Genomic DNA, 18,693 nt, shown 5'->3' with positions numbered 1-18,693 from the left:
GGAGCCACCCTCGAACAGGCAGGGGAGCCACCCTCGAACAGGCAGGGGAGCCACCTTCGAACAGGCAGGGGAGCCACCCTCGAACAGGCAGGGGAGCCACTCTCGAACAGGCAGGGGAGCCACCCTCGAACAGGCAGGGGAGCCACCTTCGAACAGGCAGGGGAGCCACCCTCGAACAGGCAGGGGAGCCACTCTCGAACAGGCAGGGGAGCCACCCTCGAACAGGCAGGGGAGCCACCCTCGAACAGGCAGTGGAGCCACCCTCGAACAGGCAGGGGAGCCACCCTCGAACAGGCAGGGGAGCCACCCTCGAACAGGCAGGGGAGCCACCTTCGAACAGGCAGGGGAGCCACCCTCGAACAGGCAGGGGAGCCACCCTCGAACAGGCAGGGGAGCCACCTTCGGTGGGAGTCGTGACACACGGTGGATTTTTGTTTAATGGATATCCCATTAAAAACTACACACTGTCGGTACGCCAACAGTGTGTAGTTTTAGTGGAATATCCATTAAGGGTGGTGTTTCATGTGCACTTTACCACATCTTCATTCTGTTGTCTCCGTCTCTCTACACAAACTCAATTACTATTCAACAATAACGGGCAACGACGCAGGCCTCTTTTATTTGAAACGGTTTGCCTTTTCATCTTTCCTATCTATCACTTTTAGTACGTTGTTGGGGGTTTAGAGTTTATAGTGCAAGTCTCAAGACATTTACTTTTATATGCTGTACATTTCCGTATCAGTAGAGCGCCCATATATAGGGAAAAACACACACATAAAATTAGCATGGTGCAGCATATCAACATTTATGCTGTCCCTGTCATACACACTCACAAGCGTGCGCACACACACACACACACACACACACACACACACACACACACACACACACACACACACACACACACACACACACACAAATGTATGTGTGGAGAGTGCACACACTCCACTTGCTCAAACGCACACACACACACATACATACTAACTTTTGAAGTGGCCCATACTGTATATCGATTCTTACCAACTGTACTAACTTTTCAAGTGGTTCATACTGTATATCCATTCTTACATACTGTACTAACTTTTCAAGTGGTTCATACTGTATATCCATTCTTACCAACTGTACTAACTTTTCAAGTGGTTCATACTGTATATCCATTCTTACATACTGTACTAACTTTTCAAGTGGTTCATACTGTATATCCATTCTTACCAACTGTACTAACTTTTCAAGTGGTTCATACTGTATGTCCATTCTTACATACTGTACTAACTTTTCAGGTGGTCCATACTGTTTATCAATCAAATGTATTTATAAAGCCCTTCTTACATCAGCTGATGTCACAAAGTGCTGTACAGAAACCCAGCCTATATCCATTGTTATGGTGGTTGTACATTTGAATGCTTTTGACAGTTGCTCTGTCTTTCTGTCTGGGGGTGTGGCCTAGAGGCATGGTTGTTGGGGCATGTTGGGATGCAGTCATGTTGGTATAATGGGGACAGCAGATGTAAACAGTGCATGCTGTGCGTGCCGTCTCCTCACTGAGGTAAAGAATCGTCAACGGTTCTCATGCGATTCTATGAAAACAGAGAGTGATATGGAACTGTGTGATCCCTCATTTCCCTGAATGACATCAGACGAATAAGAGATTCTAAGCACGTCGAGGAGAGTAGTGTCACACTCACACAACATAACACAACAGTAGCACCATGCTGTGTGACGTCACAACTTCCGCTTTTTTTTAAATACCCCAAATGCCTGCTAGCAAAGCATGAGGGTGAATCTGAGTGTTTCTGACCTGCCTTTTCTTACTAACCACTAACGACCTGCTATAATGGCTTGCAGAGCTTGAACTAACTGAGCGACACCCCTGGCGTTACCCTACAACTCTTGAATGCGTGGCTCTTGTATGTGCATGGTGGCTTCTTTCTGCCTTTGTCGTTAGAGGGGACCCTCTTCTTCTAGAGAATGATCTATCATAGCCATTTTCTGGTTTGATTTAGAAAGTACACACCATTCTTTGGTCAGTCATTATCAATAACGCTGTGTATCAATAGTTTTGCCCTTGTGATAAATCAATGGTTTTCTGAAACTCCTCTGGGCGTTTTATCCAGTAGAAATAGATGACCTATTTGATGTGTTTCATGAATACGCCTGCTTAGTCAACCAGCCCAGAAATGGGGGCAATTCCAGTGAAAAGTGTACCACTAATGTACAGTATTATATACATACAAAATTATTCTCATGATGACATCACCGATGTTTGGCCCATGGTCCTAATTGGAGCACTAAAGCAGTGTTTTTGCAATGTATGTGTATGTGTGTGCAGGGGAGAGGAGTCTCCAGAACCAGGCAGCCCCACAGCTGTTCCCCAATGGTAAATATCTCTGTTCCTCTGGTTTCTCTCTGGGGGCTCCACTGACCATCTGACTCTTCACTGCGCCCCTTCATACGTCTATGTGGGTGTGGGCTGAAGGCCGACCGACCCGGGGGAAACTAACTAACCTAACACACATTGCACCCCTCCCAAAGGGGCATCATCCCTCTCTGACCCCTGACCTTTGACACCTTCCCACTTTCCTTGTCCTTCTGCGAATGCCCTTTCAATAACAATGGTGGATGCCCATGTCAAACCTTGCCTTTTCAAAACAACGCTGCTGTATTAGGAAGAAGCCTTCATCTTACCAGCACAACACAGTTTGAGGAAAATGAAAGACAGGTAAGATATATATGGGATCTATTGAACACTACAATATAGAGGCTTTAGAATGGACTTCCTGGTTCTGTATCACAGAACAGCCCTTCCCAACTTTAATCCTTAGTCAATCTGTTCTGTCTGACCCTTTCATAAACGTTCTATGCCTATCTTTTGATAGCTGTAAATGGATGTGCTGGTAATAGCTGGGCTAAGTGAATAACCTGACTCAAAGTCCTCAACCTCTCCAATTACTGTGATAGCTGTTTAGAAACAGGCCAAGGAAGGAGCCTGTGGTTTATTTGTGTTTTGATACAACTGCCATGGAGGGAATTAAGCCCTGTGCCGAGCAGATATCCGTGGCCGGTTCTGAAATGCTATCACAGAGTATTAGTGTTTGAGAGGGAGCCAGAGGCATGGCCATGACATGACAGTCAGCCACACAATAGACAGAACACAGAATACCTCTTTGTTCTAAAGTTTCATGTAGGCCTATACCATCCAACTTTCTGGATGCACAGAATCACGTATTTTGGAAGTTATCATGTGCTGTAAATGTATCCCGTTACATAGTGTGGAATGTATACTTCCACTTGGAGAAATGTACAGTGCAGGTTTTATATTTCTTTGAAGATTTATCTGAACATTTAAGAGGGTGCATAGTATATAAGAGTCACTCTTTCTCCATCAAACACAATAGTATGATCAATTGTATTGAGAAACAATCAAATATTATTACATAACAATTCAAATCATGAAAAATGCACTTCAACCCAAATTGTCTGCTGATAAATGATGCTGTTATGATCTGACAGAAATGCCAAGAAAAATAAGAAGATAAATCTGTATAAATGAATCAGACCACTGCATATCAGAGAGATTTATGACTTAATTACAAAGCTCCAAATAGTGGGGGAACCTGATGAGAGAGAGAGAGGGGGAGAGAGAGGGGGAGAGAGAGAGGGGGAGAGAGAGGGTATGAGAGAGGAGGAGAGAGAGGGGGAGAGAGGGGTGTGAGAGAGAGGGGGTGAGATAGAGAGGGGGAGAGAGAGAGAGGGGGAGAGAGAGGGGGAGAGAGAGGGGGAGAGAGGGAGGGGGAGAGAGAGGGGGGAGAGAGAGGGGGAGAGAGAGGGGGAGAGAGAGAGGGGAGAGAGAGAGGGGAGAGAGAGAGGGGAGAGAGGGGGGAGAGAGAGGGGGAGAGAGAGAGGGGAGAGAGGGGGGAGAGAGAGAGAGGGATTCTCTAAGGAGATTCATTCTCAAGGTATTTTAAGAGTGATAAAGTCTTTTTGTCTAAACTAATAGTAAAAGTAAGTTGTTACCATGGTCTCTCGTGCTCTCTGCCGGGGTTTCAGTGAGCTCAAACAGAGCTCAAAGAGATTCCCTAAATGAGCCCAGAAATCGATACTGCCAAGCCTGACAAAAGCTCACCCTGTGGTTGCTTTCAAAGCTGCGGTGGTAGAGGATATTTGCAGACCATTTTCAGGGGTTGTCATCATCCTATTGTTTTTTTTTAAATGATTATTGAAAATGTATTTGCTACATTATTTTCCTTCTTTCCATATAACCTTGTGTACTATTTTCATAATAACCCAATTCTAACTGCATGTCTACTGCTAGGTGAACTCAGATGCTTGGATTTGGAAGAGAGTGTGTGTGTGTGTCTATGCACATGCTTATGAAATATTTTGTTTGACTGTCCAATTGGAGAGCATTGACCACTTAGGACATATTGTCTATGTCCACCCAGTCAATTGTATTTATTTAGCAGCCAGCTAGAGGTATGTCGCCCCTTGGCAAACAACCAAAGCTTATCACCACATAGGTGTAATTTGCCAGTCAAATGACAACATATTGCTATTGCTTCAGGGAGAGAGGTGTACTGTGCGTTACATCCACATATGGAATTGATCAACACTGTACATATCAGAGCTTTTCCAGTTGTACAATTTACAAAAGTCTGCCCACAGCTGTGGACGTGGCTGGTCTGTCCACAGCTGTGGACGTGGCTGGTCTGCCCACAGCTGTGGACTTGGCTGGTCTGCCCACAGCTGTGGACTTGGCTGGTCTGCCCACAGCTGTGGACGTGGCTGGTCTGCCCACAGCTGTGGACTTGGCTGGTCTGCCCACAGCTGTGGACTTGGCTGGTCTGCCCACAGCTGTGGACGTGGCTGGTCTGTCCACAGCTGTGGACGTGGCTGATCTGCCCACAGCTGTGGACTTGGCTGGTCTGCCCACAGCTGTGGACGTGGCTGGTCTGTCCACAGCTGTGGACGTGGCTGGTCCTCATCCAGAAGACCTAACCCACACACATACCAGGGCTTGTGTCGCTCTCTTCTATTTTGGCAAGCCATAATCATTTCTTTACCCTCTTAACACATGATCATTACTGTTTTGTGTGATAACTGCCCCACTAAGCATTTTGGAGGCATGTCGTGACAGTTTTGCATCACCGTGCCTGCCAACTCTCTGTGCCTCACAGACAGTGTGCAATTTGGAGAAACACACAGGCTGTGCCACTCATCACCACACAACACTACCGTGGTTCACTAGGAATGCTCTCTCTCTCTCTACCCCAGCGCAGAGCCCTTGGACTTTCACAGGATGGCTGAGCCATCGTCTTTAAATTACAGCCAGAACCAGGCCCATGAAGGCCCATACCAGCAGAACACTGCCTGGGGTCTCTGTCACAGTGTTGCTGTGATACCACTGTCTGTCACCAGAAGTGAAACAAGCAACAAATGCTTAAACACTTTCTCCCACTTAGATAGAATTCCTTGATCTATGATCCTTGACGGGTTGGTCTGCCTCATCATGGCTGCTCGCTGCAGCATAATGTCATGTTAGCCTAGGTATTCCCCCAAAATATAAAGTTATTCTCTGTGGAGATTTGGGCAGCTGTGCTTCCTCTGTGGAGGAAGCACATACCATACCAGTCTCAACCCTCTCAGCAGTCTGTGATGAAGCCCACAGCCAGGCCAGCTGTTCCGGTGCTCTTTATGAGATAGGTTCTTGGGTCTTTAATAGACTTATTTTTGAGTTAACTGCCGACTGGTATCCCTCAGCTTATTAGAGGAAAAGTGATGCAACGTGCTTCTCTGTGAGTGATCAGCTGCCCTTAGAGCAAGATATTGAATATGAGGTTTAGTTTTTTAATGGTGTTATTTTTCCAGAGTGTTTGAAGCTATTGGTGAAGGCTGCCAAAAGAATGTAACAGTAGACGGACACCAAGCTCTTTAAAATGTGATCAAATTTCTTCTCTTCTGCGATTTGTTAAAAATCTCCTATCTCCTACGTGAAATGTGTCAGCGTCTGTAGATGAGGTCATGAGGCATGGCCTGGCAGCCAAGCTGCCCTTCTTTCCCTGACTGACCACCCTCCATTCCTCAAATCAATCTTTCTAACGCACGGACTGGCCTGGCGAAATTGCTTTTTTATCCCCAAAATGCCTGGGAGCTCTTGTCAAAGCCAGAGTAAAAAATATATATTTTGACCACAACTGTCTGGAGGAAGAGCTGGTTTGTCCTCATGAGAGGAGTTGGTTGATGTCCTGTGAGGAAGTTGGGGGAGGAAAGGGGGTGTTTTTTAAAAACTCACTGCTCCCAAGAGCAGCTAAACATGCACACAATCATTTGTTTTGTCTTGCATTATGCTCTTAGTACTCTGATCCTTTATTTTCCATAGTGTTGTTGTTAGTCCGGTGCATTATCTAACTCTGTCTTCTTTGTCCACTTCCCCTGAGAAAACAGGAGAAAACTACTTCAGCACTTCATGTCTCTTATTTGTCTTGTTCTTATCCTCTCTGAAACTACACTGTACACTAATAGACATCTTTTAAACAAGCAACCGGCTTTGGGAACAGTTACACCACCTATAAAATCCCTGTGTGTGTGTGTGTGTGTGTGTGTGTGTGTGTGTGTGTGTGTGTGTGTGTGTGTGTGTGTGTGTGTGTGTGTGTGTGTGTGTGTGTGTGTGTGTGTGTGTGTGTGTGTGTGTGTGTGTGTGTGTGTGTGTGTGTCTAACTGTGATGTATGTTTCTCTCTGCAGAGACGTGTGTAGTGAACAATGGTGGCTGTGACAGCACATGTCACGATGCTGTGACCGGAGTCCGCTGCAGCTGTCCTGTAGGCTTCACTCTCCAGCCAGACCGCAAGACCTGCAAAGGTAACCTAACACACACACCTTCTCACCTCACCCTATCAAACAAAAATCATCTGTCAATCACCTGGTTGCAGATCAATCATTCTTTCTATGTTTTCCTTTTGATTTATCTTGCTGGTTCCTTTACTGGCCCCCCTTCCACCCCCACAGCCCTCCATGTACATTATGTCCACAGTCACAGTGGCCACGGGAATCAGGGACCTAACAGACACTAATCAGGGAGGCATTGTGGGCTTGTTGAGGCGCGTAGGACTGCCGCTGTCTGGTTCCCCAGGTGTGGCTCACCTGACCTCACCTTGCCACCCTACTCTGCCTCCCTCCCCTGCCCTTCCTCTTCCCCTCTGTCTTATTGGCTGCCTCTGTCTCTTTCAGAGCTCTCACATTGGGATGGAGGGGTAGCCCAGGCCTTATCAAATAAAATAAAATACAATTTTATTTGTCACATACACATGGTTAGCAGATGTTAATGCGAGTGTAGCGAAATGCTTGTGCTTCTAGTTCCGACAATGCAGTAATAACCAACCAGTAATCTAACCTAACAATTTCACAACAGGATGCCAACAATTTAATGCTGTGTATATATTTTGTATGACCATAACCCTGAGGTAATGGGTACTGCGTTGGCAGCACATCCTTTTGTCAAGCTGCCCATATCCTGTTACTGCTGTTAAACACAAATAGCTTAATTTTCTCAAAACTTATCAAAAAGCTTTTGTAAATGTATGCAAAGAAGAGCATTGGAGTAAGAAGCATTTAGATTAGGAGTACATTTTGGGAAGATGAAAACCTAGAAGAAGAGACAGAGAGAGAAAAGAAGAAGCAGAAGAGCTCTGTGTAGAAACTCAAGACTTTTGATGCTGCCAAGAAGCCAAGAATAGGAGTCTGCTTCCCCTCCAGTGCTCATAACGTTAAAGCTAACAACTCTGATAAAAGTACATTGGATTTTATTAGTTTAGTTTTAGAGGAAACAAAAGGAAAACAACCTCAGAGAGCACTGGCACGAGAAGACAAAGAGACAGAGAGAGAGAGTTATTATTTTATTCCATTTCTGAGGCATTTATTTTAACCAGATGATGGACTGAACTCTCCTTCAAGAAACAAACGCCTCATTTAAGATTTAATCTGAAACATTATCCAACCTGCCAGGCCCTGGTGAGCCATGTGATGTATTGATTGGTTATTGACAATGAAAAGAACGGTCGAGCTGTGTCGGGCTGTGCCGCTGAGACATAGTTCTGCCCTGGCTGTCTCTGTAAGAGCTGTGATCTATTCTAACAACATGTGGACCCAGATCATACTCGTCTTAATGCTGGCCCTAAGGGAAAATCTCTAATGCACTTTCCTTGTGCAACTCTCTCTTCTCTTTCTGGGATGGATCTCCACTCAGCTGTTCTCGCCTGCTGCCTGGGCCCCAGAGTCATCACACATGCATATTTCAGCCATCAAACACACATCACATCCTTACCCTCTATCTCTCTCTCTCCTCCTCTCTCTCTCTCTGCCCCTCTCCCTCTCTCCCATCCCCATCTCTCTCTCCTCCTCTCTCTCTCTCTGCCCCTCTCCCTCTCTCCCATCCCCATCTCTCTCTCATCCTCTCTCTCTCTCTGCCCCTCTCCCTCTCTCCCATCCCCATCTCTCTCCTCCTCTCTCTCTCTCTGCCCCTCTCCCTCTCTCCCATCCCCATCTCTCTCTCCTCCTCTCTCTCTCTCTCTGCCCCTCTCCCTCTCTCCCATCCCCATCTCTCTCTCTCTTCCTCTCTCTCTCTCTGCCCCTCTCCCTCTCTCCCATCCCCATCTCTCTCTCCTCCTCTCTCTCTCTCTCTGCCCCTCTCCCTCTCTCCCATCCCCATCTCTCTCTCCTCCTCTCTCTCTCTCTCTGCCCCTCTCCCTCTCTCCCAACATCTCTCTCTCCTCCTCTCTCTCTCTGCCCCTCTCCCTCTCTCCCATCCCCATCTCTCTCTCTCTTCCTCTCTCTCTCTGCCCCTCTCCCTCTCTCCCATCCCCATCTCTCTCTCCTCCTCTCTCTCTCTCTCTGCCCCTCTCCCTCTCTCCCATCCCCATCTCTCTCTCCTCCTCTCTCTCTCTCTCTGCCCCTCTCCCTCTCTCCCATCCCCATCTCTCTCTCCTCCTCTCTCTCTCTCTCTGCCCCTCTCCCTCTCTCCCATCCCCATCTCTCTCTCCTCTCTCTCTCTCTCTCTGCCCCTCTCCCTCTCTCCCATCCCCATCTCTCTCTCCCTCCTCTCTCTCTCTCTCTGCCCCTCTCCCTCTCTCCCATCCCCATCTCTCTCTCTCTTCCTCTCTCTCTCTGCCCCTCTCCCTCTCTCCCATCCCCATCTCTCTCTCCTCCTCTCTCTCTCTCTCTGCCCCTCTCCCTCTCTCCCATCCCCATCTCTCTCTCCTCCTCTCTCTCTCTCTCTGCCCCTCTCCCCTCTCTCCCATCCCCATCTCTCTCTCCCTCCTCTCTCTCTCTGCCCCTCTCCCTCTCTCCCATCCCCATCTCTCTCTCCTCCTCTCTCTCTCTCTCTGCCCCTCTCCCTCTCTCCCATCCCCATCTCTCTCTCCTCTCTCTCTCTCTCTCTGCCCCTCTCCCTCTCTCCCATCCCCATCTCTCTCTCCTCCTCTCTCTCTCTCTCTGCCCCTCTCCCTCTCTCCCATCCCCATCTCTCTCTCCTCCTCCTCTCTCTCTCTCTGCCCCTCTCCCTCTCTCCCATCCCCATCTCTCTCCCTCCTCTCTCTCTCTGCCCCTCTCCCTCTCTCCCATCCCCATCTCTCTCTCCTCCTCTCTCTCTCTCTGCCCCTCTCCCTCTCTCCCATCCCCATCTCTCTCTCCCTCCTCTCTCTCTCTCTCTGCCCCTCTCCCTCTCTCCCATCCCCATCTCTCTCTCCTCCTCTCTCTCTGCCCCTCTCCCTCTCTCCCATCCCCATCTCTCTCTCCTCCTCTCTCTCTCTCTGCCCCTCTCCCTCTCTCCCATCCCCATCTCTCTCTCCTCCTCTCTCTCTCTGCCCCTCTCCCTCTCTCCCATCCCCATCTCTCTCTCCTCCTCTCTCTCTCTCTCTGCCCCTCTCCCTCTCTCCCATCCCCATCTCTCTCCTCCTCTCTCTCTCTCTCTGCCCCTCTCCCTCTCTCCCATCCCCATCTCTCTCCTCCTCTCTCTCTCTCTCTCTCCCTCTCTCACTCTCTCCCATCCCCATCTCTCTCTCCTCCTCTCTCTCTCTCTGCCCCTCTCCCTCTCTCCCATCCCCATCTCTCTCTCCTCCTCTCTCTCTCTCTGCCCCTCTCCCTCTCTCCCATCCCCATCTCTCTCTCCTCCTCTCTCTCTCTCTGCCCCTCTCCCTCTCTCCCCATCCCCATCTCTCTCTCCTCCTCTCTCTCTGCCCCTCTCCCTCTCTCCCATCCCCATCTCTCTCTCCTCCTCTCTCTCTCTGCCCCTCTCCCTCTCTCCCATCCCCATCTCTCTCTCCTCCTCCTCTCTCTCTCTCTGCCCCTCTCCCTCTCTCCCATCCCCATCTCTCTCTCTCCCTGTCAGTGCGTTAAAGTGAATGCTATGTACTGTATGTGTTTTCTGTCCGCAGACATTGATGAGTGTCGCCTGAACAACGGGGGGTGTGATCACGTATGTCGGAACACAGTGGGCAGCTTCGAGTGCAGCTGCAAGAAGGGCTACAAGCTGCTGACCAATGAGAGGACATGCCAAGGTAGGAGCCCATCCCTCCAACCGATCATCAGTCAGAAAACAGACCTAACAAGACCTGGTCATACTGCTCATGATCCAATGTCCCAGTGACCACTACCTGTTCTGTGTGCCCTTCAGCTAATGACATAGATTTCAGATGTTTATGAGTTCAGCAGGTTTATTCACCATGTTACTGAGGTGAATTGGAAGGTAATAGCATATTCATGATAATAATACATTGACTTCCTCCTCCCTAATTGTTTTGGCTTCAGCACGCTGAGGGAAGCTGCAGAACCAGGCCTCTATCTGTCTTGTTTGTTTCTGAGATTCAGTGGGAGCCGGGGGAGCCAGCTGCAGAACAAATAAAGAGTGTGCCATGCAGAACTACGGAACCATGCAACTATGGAACTGAGCTAACTGACATTCTGAGTGGAAAAATAGACGATGTGCCTTGTCCATCAGTGTCAAGGCTGGTGCATATCAGGGACCTGCCTTGGGCTTAACACTGAAACACATCATCCTAAACATGCACATCTATACCAAGTATGCTGTTCAACTCACTGTATAGAGTATTAGAGTATTAGAGCATGTAAAGGTACATCAACCTGACTATTTGGGGCAGGAATCTTTCTCCCCTCATTTGGAATCTATTTACATAATTTGGCAGATGCTTTTACCCAAAGTGTTTCACATTTAACACATACAATATGGCCCAAGGGAGATAACACATCTTTAATGTTCCCTCCAACCAACTCAGCCATATGGTCTTGGGAATATTCCGAGCTGAGAGGAGAAGGGTGGTGTTGTGCTGTATTTCTGGGGAGCTACTTGGGAACAGTGTGGAGATTGTCAGGAACTGTTTGTTTTGTCTGCAGATGAGGGGTGTTGATAAAGCTGGCCTCTTGTTGAGTGAGGCGTTGTCAGGCCAACACGCTCTACTGCACCCCGTGCTACACCGCGCCACGCTGGCTACAGACTCATCCGTCTAGTTTACTCCGCCAGCTCCTATCCCTCCTGCGCTCCCTGACAACTGAAAAGAAAGAAGAAGAGAGAAAAGATTAATTTCTCTAAATTGCTGTCAGGTTGTTGCAGTAATCCTGGGTGTCTGCTATACATGGGTGACTGTCTGACTGACTGACCGACTGATTGGTCCAATGCAGGGAGACAGGGATTTTAGCAGGTCTATAGTTTTATTCTAGTGTACTGTTTGTTTACAGTGTGAGAAGAGATGTTTTGTTCCTCAATATATCATGGTTAGGTAGTCCCACATGATCTTACTGTATTTCCTTGATAGGTAACTGTCAATATAGTGCTTGGCCATTTTTTATTCATGTTTTTTGTGCAGATCCTTTTTTGAGTGGACACCTTTATCCAATGTCCTAACATCATCAGCAATATACTATACTGAAAAAATATAAACGCAACATTTTTCATGAGCTGAAATAAACGATCCCTGAGATCTTCCATACACACAAAAAGTGTATTTCTCACAGATTTTGTGCACACATCTCATTTGCCAAGATAATCCATCCACCTGGCAGATGTTGCATATCAAGAAGCTGATTAAACAGCATTGTCATTACACAGGTGCACCTTGTGCTGGGTTAAATAAAATGCCACACTAAAATGTGCCGAAAATGCCACAGATATCTCAAGTTTTCAGTGAGTAAGTAATTGGAAAGCTGACTGCAGGAATGTCAACCAGAGCTGTTGCCAGATAATTTAATGTTAAATTCTCTACCATAAGCCTCGTCCAACATTGTGTTAGAGAATTTGGCAGTGCGTCCAACCGGCCTCACAACACGTTTATGGCATCGTGTGGGGGAGCGGTTTACTGATGTCAATGTTGTGAACAGAATGCCCCGTGGTAGCGGTGGTGTTATGGTATGGGCAGACATAAGCTACAGACAACAAACACAATTGTAAATGCATGTTTCAGCATGATAATGCACAGCCCCATGTCGCAAGGATCTGTACACAATTCCTGGAAGCTGAAAGTGTCCCAGTTCTTCCATGGCCTGAATACTCACCAGACATGTCACCCATTGAGCATGTTTCAGATGCTCTGGATTAACGTGTACGACAGCGTGTTCCAGTTCCCGCCAATATCCAGCAACTTTGCACAGCCATTGAAGAGGAGAGGGACAATATTCCACAGGCCACAATCAACAGCCTGATCAACTCTATGTGAAGGAGTTATTTAGCGCTGCATGAGGCAAATGGTGGTCACACCAGATACTGACTGGTTTTCGGATCCACGCCCCGACCTATTTTTTAAAGGTATCTGTGACCAACAGATGCATATCAAGTTTCATGTTTTTAATGTCACATGCACAAGTACAGTGAAATTCAAACTCAAAACCCAGCAATGCAATGATCAATAACAATGTAATACTAGAAAAACACAAGAAATAAAAAGAAATATGAAGAACACAATAAGTAAGTAAGCATACTGTATACAGGGTCAGATCCAATGCTATATTCAGAATGTGCAGGGATACTGGAGTGATAGCGGTAGAAAGGTATAGGGGTAAGATGACTAGGCAACAGGATGTACGATGAACAGAGTAGCAGCAGCTTGTATGTGAGTGGGTGTAGAGTCAGTATAAATGTATGTGTGAGTGAGCTAATGATGGAGTTAGTGTTTGTGAGTGTGTATGGCCCTCTCTGTGTGCAAAGATACAGTGCAAAAATGCAAATAGGTCAATAAAGATACAATGCTAACTCAGATAGCCTGTGTAGCTATTGTGTTAGCTATTGTGTTAGCTATTTATCAGTCTTATTGCTTGGGGATAGAAGCTGTTCAAGAGCCTGTTGGTGCCAGACTTGATGTACCAGTACCGCTTGTGGAAGCACAGAGAATAGTCTATGGCTTGGGTGGTTGAAGTCTTTAACGATTTTCCGGACCTTCCTACCACATCGCCTGATATAGATGTCTGGGATGGAAGGGAGCTCTGCCCCAATGATATACTGGGCTGTCTGCACCACCTTCTGTAGCGCCATGAGATCGAGGGTGGTGCTATTGCCATACCAGGCAGTGATGAAGCCAGACAAGATGCTCTCAATGATACAGCTTTGAACTTTTTCAACCACCTGAGGGGGAAGAGGCGCTGTCACACTTTCTTCACGACTGTGCGTGTGTGTTTGGACCATTTTAAGTCTTTAGTGATTTGGACACTCTTGACCTACTCTTGACCTACTCCACTGCAGTCCTCCCCCCCTTGTAGTCCACGATCAGCTCCTTGGTCTTACTGATGTTGAGGGAACGCTGTTGATCTGGCACTACTCTGCCTGGTCACTAACCTCCTCCCTGTAGGCTGACTCATCGTTGCCAGTAATCAGGCCTACCACCATCGTGATGTCAGCAAAGTTGATGATGGTGTTGGTCATGTGTGGCCACGCAGTCCTAGGTGAACCTCGAGTATAGGAGTGGACTAAACACACACCCCTGTGTTGACATCCAGGATCCAGTTGTAGAGGGAGGTGCTCAAACCCAGAGTCCAAAGCTTGGTGATGAGCTTGGAGGGGACAATGGTGTTGAACGCTGAGCTGTAGTCAATGAAGAGCATTTTCACATAGGTACAGTATCTTATCTAGGTGGGTAAAGGCAGTGTGAAGAGCAATTGAGATTGCATCATCTATGGATCTGTTGGGGCGGTATGGAAATTGGAGTGGGTCTCGGGTGTCTGGTATGATGGTGGAGTTAGTGTGTGCCATAACCAGCCTCTCATAACACTTCGTAGATCAAATCAAATCTAATTTTATTGGTCACATACACATGGTTAGCAGATGTTAATGCGAGTGTAGCGAAATGCTTGTGCTTCTAGTTCTGACCATGCAGTAATATCTAATAAGTAATCTAACAATTTCACAACAATTACCTTTTACACACAAGTGTAAAGGAATTAATATGATATGTACATATAAATATATGGATGAGCGATGGCCGAACGGCATAGGCAAGATGCAGTAGATCGTATAGAGTACAGTATATACATATGAGATGAGTAATGTAGGGTATGTAAACATTATATATAGTGGCATTGTTTAAAGTGACTAGTGATACATTTAGTACATCCAATTTTTAATTATTGAAGTGGCTATAGATTTGAGTCAGTATGTTGGCAGCAGCCACTGTCAGAGTCTATCTAGAAGATAGCGAAGGAGTCAGGCGCAGGACACAGGTAAGAGTAAAAAAACACTGTATTTACTCAATCCAAGAACGTAACAAAAATCCCGTTACAAAACAAGGACAAAACAGGACTCGAACTCCAACACACGAAAGACAATCACGCACAAAACAGAAAGGGAAGCCAGAGGGTTAAATAAGGAACATAATTATGAGATGGGAACCAGGTGTGTAAACAGACAAAACAAAAGGAAAAATGAAACATGGTTCGGTGGCAGCTAGAAAGCCGGTGACGTTGACCGCCAAATGCCGCCCGAACAAGGAGAGGGAACAACTTCGGTGGAAGTCGTGACAGCCACTCAATGTTAGTGATGGCTGTTTAACAGTCTGATGGCCTTGAGATAGAAGCTGTTTTTCAGTCTCGGTCCCAGCTTTGATGCACCTGTGCTGACCTTGCCTTCTGGATGATAGCGGGGTGAACAGGTAGTGGCTCGGGTGGTTGTTGTCCTTGATGATCTTTTTGGCCTTCCTGTGACATCGGGTGGTGTGGGTGTCCTGGAGGGCAGATAGTTTGCCCCCAGTGATGCGTTGTGCAGACCTCACTACCCTCTGGAGAGCCTTACGGTTGTGGGCGGAGCAGTTGCCAGACCAGGCTGTGATACAGCCCAACAGGATGCTCTCGATTGTGCATCTGTAAAAGTTTGTGAGTGTTTTTGGTGACAAGCCAAATTTCTTCAGCCTCCTGAGGTTGAAGAGGCGCTGTTGCGCCTTCTTCACCACGCTGTCTGTGTGGGTTGACCATTTCAGTTTGTCCGTTATATGTACGCCGAGGAACTTAAAACTTTCCACCTTCTCCACTACTGTTCATGATTACAGAAGTGAGTACTACAGGGCGGTAGTCATTGTGACATGAAGCCTTAGAGTTCTTGGGGACAGGAAGGATGGTGCTCATCTTAAACATGTGGGGATTACAGACTGGGACATGGAGAGGTTGAAAATTAATATGGGTGCCAGCTGTTCTGTGCATGCTCGGAGAACGCTCCCTGGAATCTGTATCTGTGTTAGGGTCTAATCCATTTATTTCAATTGACTGATTTCATCATATAAACTGTAACTGAGTATAATCTTAGAAATTGTTCCATGTTGTGTTTATATTTTTGTTCAGTATAATTCTTAGGTAAGTGGTGTGTGGTCAGCACCTCCTCAGTCCAAGACCCAGCTGGGTGACTACAGCAGGGACCATCTCCCACGCTAGCTAGCTGAGATCTGGCCTGGCTGGCCATTGTTGTTTTGGAACTTTGGGGAGAAAAAAGGAAGAGGGAAATGTGCTAAGCCCAAATAACGCTCTTATCTATACCACCTGAAGACAGTGCCATACGTGAGTAAAATAGCTGTAAAAACAATCCTAATAAATCCTGACTTATTAGAGATGTGGCTGTGCTGTTCGGTAAAAAGAAGAACCTACTACAGTACACAAAGTGCATACTGTGGTAAGGTGTTGGGATGTATAAACTGAACTCCACAACCCCGTTTATCTTGCTTTGAACGGACACTGTGTTTCCCAGCTGTCAGCGGCCCACGGCCCATCAATCAAGACGCGACATGTCTGGCCCGGTCCAGGGCTTGGAGGCATTCCTCGACCCTTCCTCCCCCCTACCCACCCCCCATCCCCTGCTAATCCCTATGAGGGCGTTGTCGGAGGGCCCTTATCAGATCCTACTAGGTCTCCCCCAGGAGGAGCATCACGGCCTTATCTACTCTGTGTAAACAGCCTCTGCCAGGCATTGTTTCACCGTTCTATTGTTGTAACATGTATTTGCTCTGAAGGATTGTTATTTTTTGTAGCTGAGGGGGAAGAGGAGGTGGTGGGGGGATTCGTAGGCCAGTTTGGCACAGCGTGAGTCAGCGTAATTGCTGCTACGGAGGAGGATTGGAGGAAGAAACCTGTGGCTTTGTTTTTTTATTTTTTATTTTATCTTATGCAGTCATATGCCTGGCACCCCATAAATAACACAATTGTAGAAATGTGAGATTGTTCAGATGGAGGGAGCAAGCAAGGGGGTTTCTGCCTGTGTTGTGTTAAAAAAACTGCAGCCACTGTTCCTTCAGTGTGTTCCTCATCTGCACGTACACCATGGGTCTCAAGCCCTGCCAACCACTGCATACCTCACCTTACCTGCTGGTAAACACCGAACATCGAGCATCTTGAAACATCCAAGCCCATCCCTTACTTTGTACAGTGTAGTACAATACAACGCAACAGGTTGCTTCTTCCCATTCAATCATATTGATCAGAGCTGGATAGAGTATGTCCAAGCAGCAAAGCATGTACCCAGTCAACCCCAGTCCTGAGATGTTAGCTAGCATCCCAATATCCCAGAGGAGTTCTTTCAAACTAAACAAATTATGCCATTTAGATGCCAATTAATTTCTATTTTTGACAGCTATGTAAAAGTTAGCTCTTAAAGCCCCTATGCAGTCTTTACATTTTAGATTAAAAAAAAATCATTACTGTATTTTTAAATCATCACTGTATGACTAATGAATCGCTGTGTGTTTTTATTTCATGAAAATAACTCCAAATAAAAATGTTATAATTTATTTCCATGAGCCTCCTTTGCCATTGAAATGCTCTGTCTGATCGTGTTGGTGTGTTGATACAAATGTAAATATATATACATACACAGCTAGAGCCTACCCAGCTTACCCTAGAAGGGATACAGCTTTTGTCAAATTGCCGTCAAAACTTTTCCTAACCTTAACCTATTTCACCTAACCTGCTACGTTAATTCTCCTAACCTGCTGCATACGTTATCTTAACCTGCTACGAAAAGTAAAATCTGACATGCTGTATCCCATTTAGTCAAAACCCATTTACCCATTCAAAGTAGGAGGATACTTATGCAAATAACATGCATATATAATATGATAAGATTGGGATTTCATGATTTGGGTCAAAAACTCCATCACACATGTTGAAATTCCAGGATTTTTCATTCAAACAGCTCTTAGACAATTTCGACCTCATAGTGTGGAAATATCATTACAAAAATGTACAATCAAATGTGTAACTGCACTGCCCCTTAAAGCTCTACTGAGCCCCAAAGTAATAAACCAATGTGGTATTATATGAGAAGCATCTCTTCCTCAGTAGCCCAGTGTTGAACAGAAATATGATTCCATTCAAGGTATTGTGAAAGAGAGTTCACAATGTGAACATAAAGTGGAGATCACTTCCAATTCTTTACCTGAATGAATATTTCCTCTTTATGCCAAATTGCAGTAATAAAACCTTTTACGGGTGTTTGAAATGTTCGACATCAGCTTGTGTTCCTCTCAACACACTGAAGACTCCCTGTCTGGCGTGAAATGGCGTTTAATCTTAACCCAAGCCCACTTCTTTAGTTGGAGGTGTTCTTACAAGGGGCTTGTCAAGTAGAAAACTCATTGGCTGTGTCTATGACGCATTTGTAAAATATAAATGCAAATGCAACAATTTCAATGATTTTACTGAGTTACAGTTCATATAAAGAAATCAGTCAATAAAAATGTATTCAATAGGCCCTAATCTATGGATTTCCCATGACTGGGCAGGGGCGCAGCCATGGGTGGACCTGGGAGGGTATAGGCCCACCCACTTTGGTCTCAGATGACCCCGCAGGTGAAGAAGTTGGATGTGGAGGGCTGGCATGGTTACACGTGGTCTGTGGTTGTGAGGCCGATTGGACATACTGCCAAATTCTCTAAAACGACATTGGAGGTGGCTTATGGTAGAGAAATTAACATGAAATTCTCTGACAACAGCTCTGGTGGACATTCCTGCAGTCAGCATGCTAATTGCACGCTCCCTCAAAGAGAGAAAAATGTTTTCTGGAAAATGTCTGGGATTTTTTATTTTAGCTCAAGGTCAGGGAATACGGATAGGGAAAGTAACAATGCAGTGCTGGGTGGGTGGGGGGCAGGGGGCAGGGTCGGGGAATACAGATAGAGAAAGTAACAATGCAGTGCTGGGTGGGGGGCAGGGGGCAGGGTCAGGGA

The 18,693-nt window shown here is 46.5% G+C and overlaps 1 protein-coding gene across 4 annotated transcripts in view; it reads left to right on the top strand.

Annotated features, from left to right (window-relative positions):
• Window positions 1–18,693, top strand: part of LOC135504285 (signal peptide, CUB and EGF-like domain-containing protein 3) — a 141,261-nt gene that overhangs the window by 106,892 nt on the left and 15,676 nt on the right. For all 4 annotated transcript variants that reach the window (XM_064922695.1, XM_064922696.1, XM_064922694.1 and 1 more), the window contains 3 exons: window positions 2,330–2,377; window positions 6,740–6,856; window positions 10,426–10,548. In XM_064922695.1, coding sequence (XP_064778767.1) covers window positions 2,330–2,377; window positions 6,740–6,856; window positions 10,426–10,548 — 288 coding nt within the window. The remainder of the gene's footprint in view (window positions 1–2,329; window positions 2,378–6,739; window positions 6,857–10,425; window positions 10,549–18,693) is intronic.

The sequence above is a fragment of the Oncorhynchus masou genome, chromosome 18 (assembly GCF_036934945.1).
Source record: "Oncorhynchus masou masou isolate Uvic2021 chromosome 18, UVic_Omas_1.1, whole genome shotgun sequence".
Lineage (NCBI taxonomy): Eukaryota > Metazoa > Chordata > Actinopteri > Salmoniformes > Salmonidae > Oncorhynchus > Oncorhynchus masou.
This window is presented reverse-complemented; position numbering and strand designations above follow the sequence as displayed.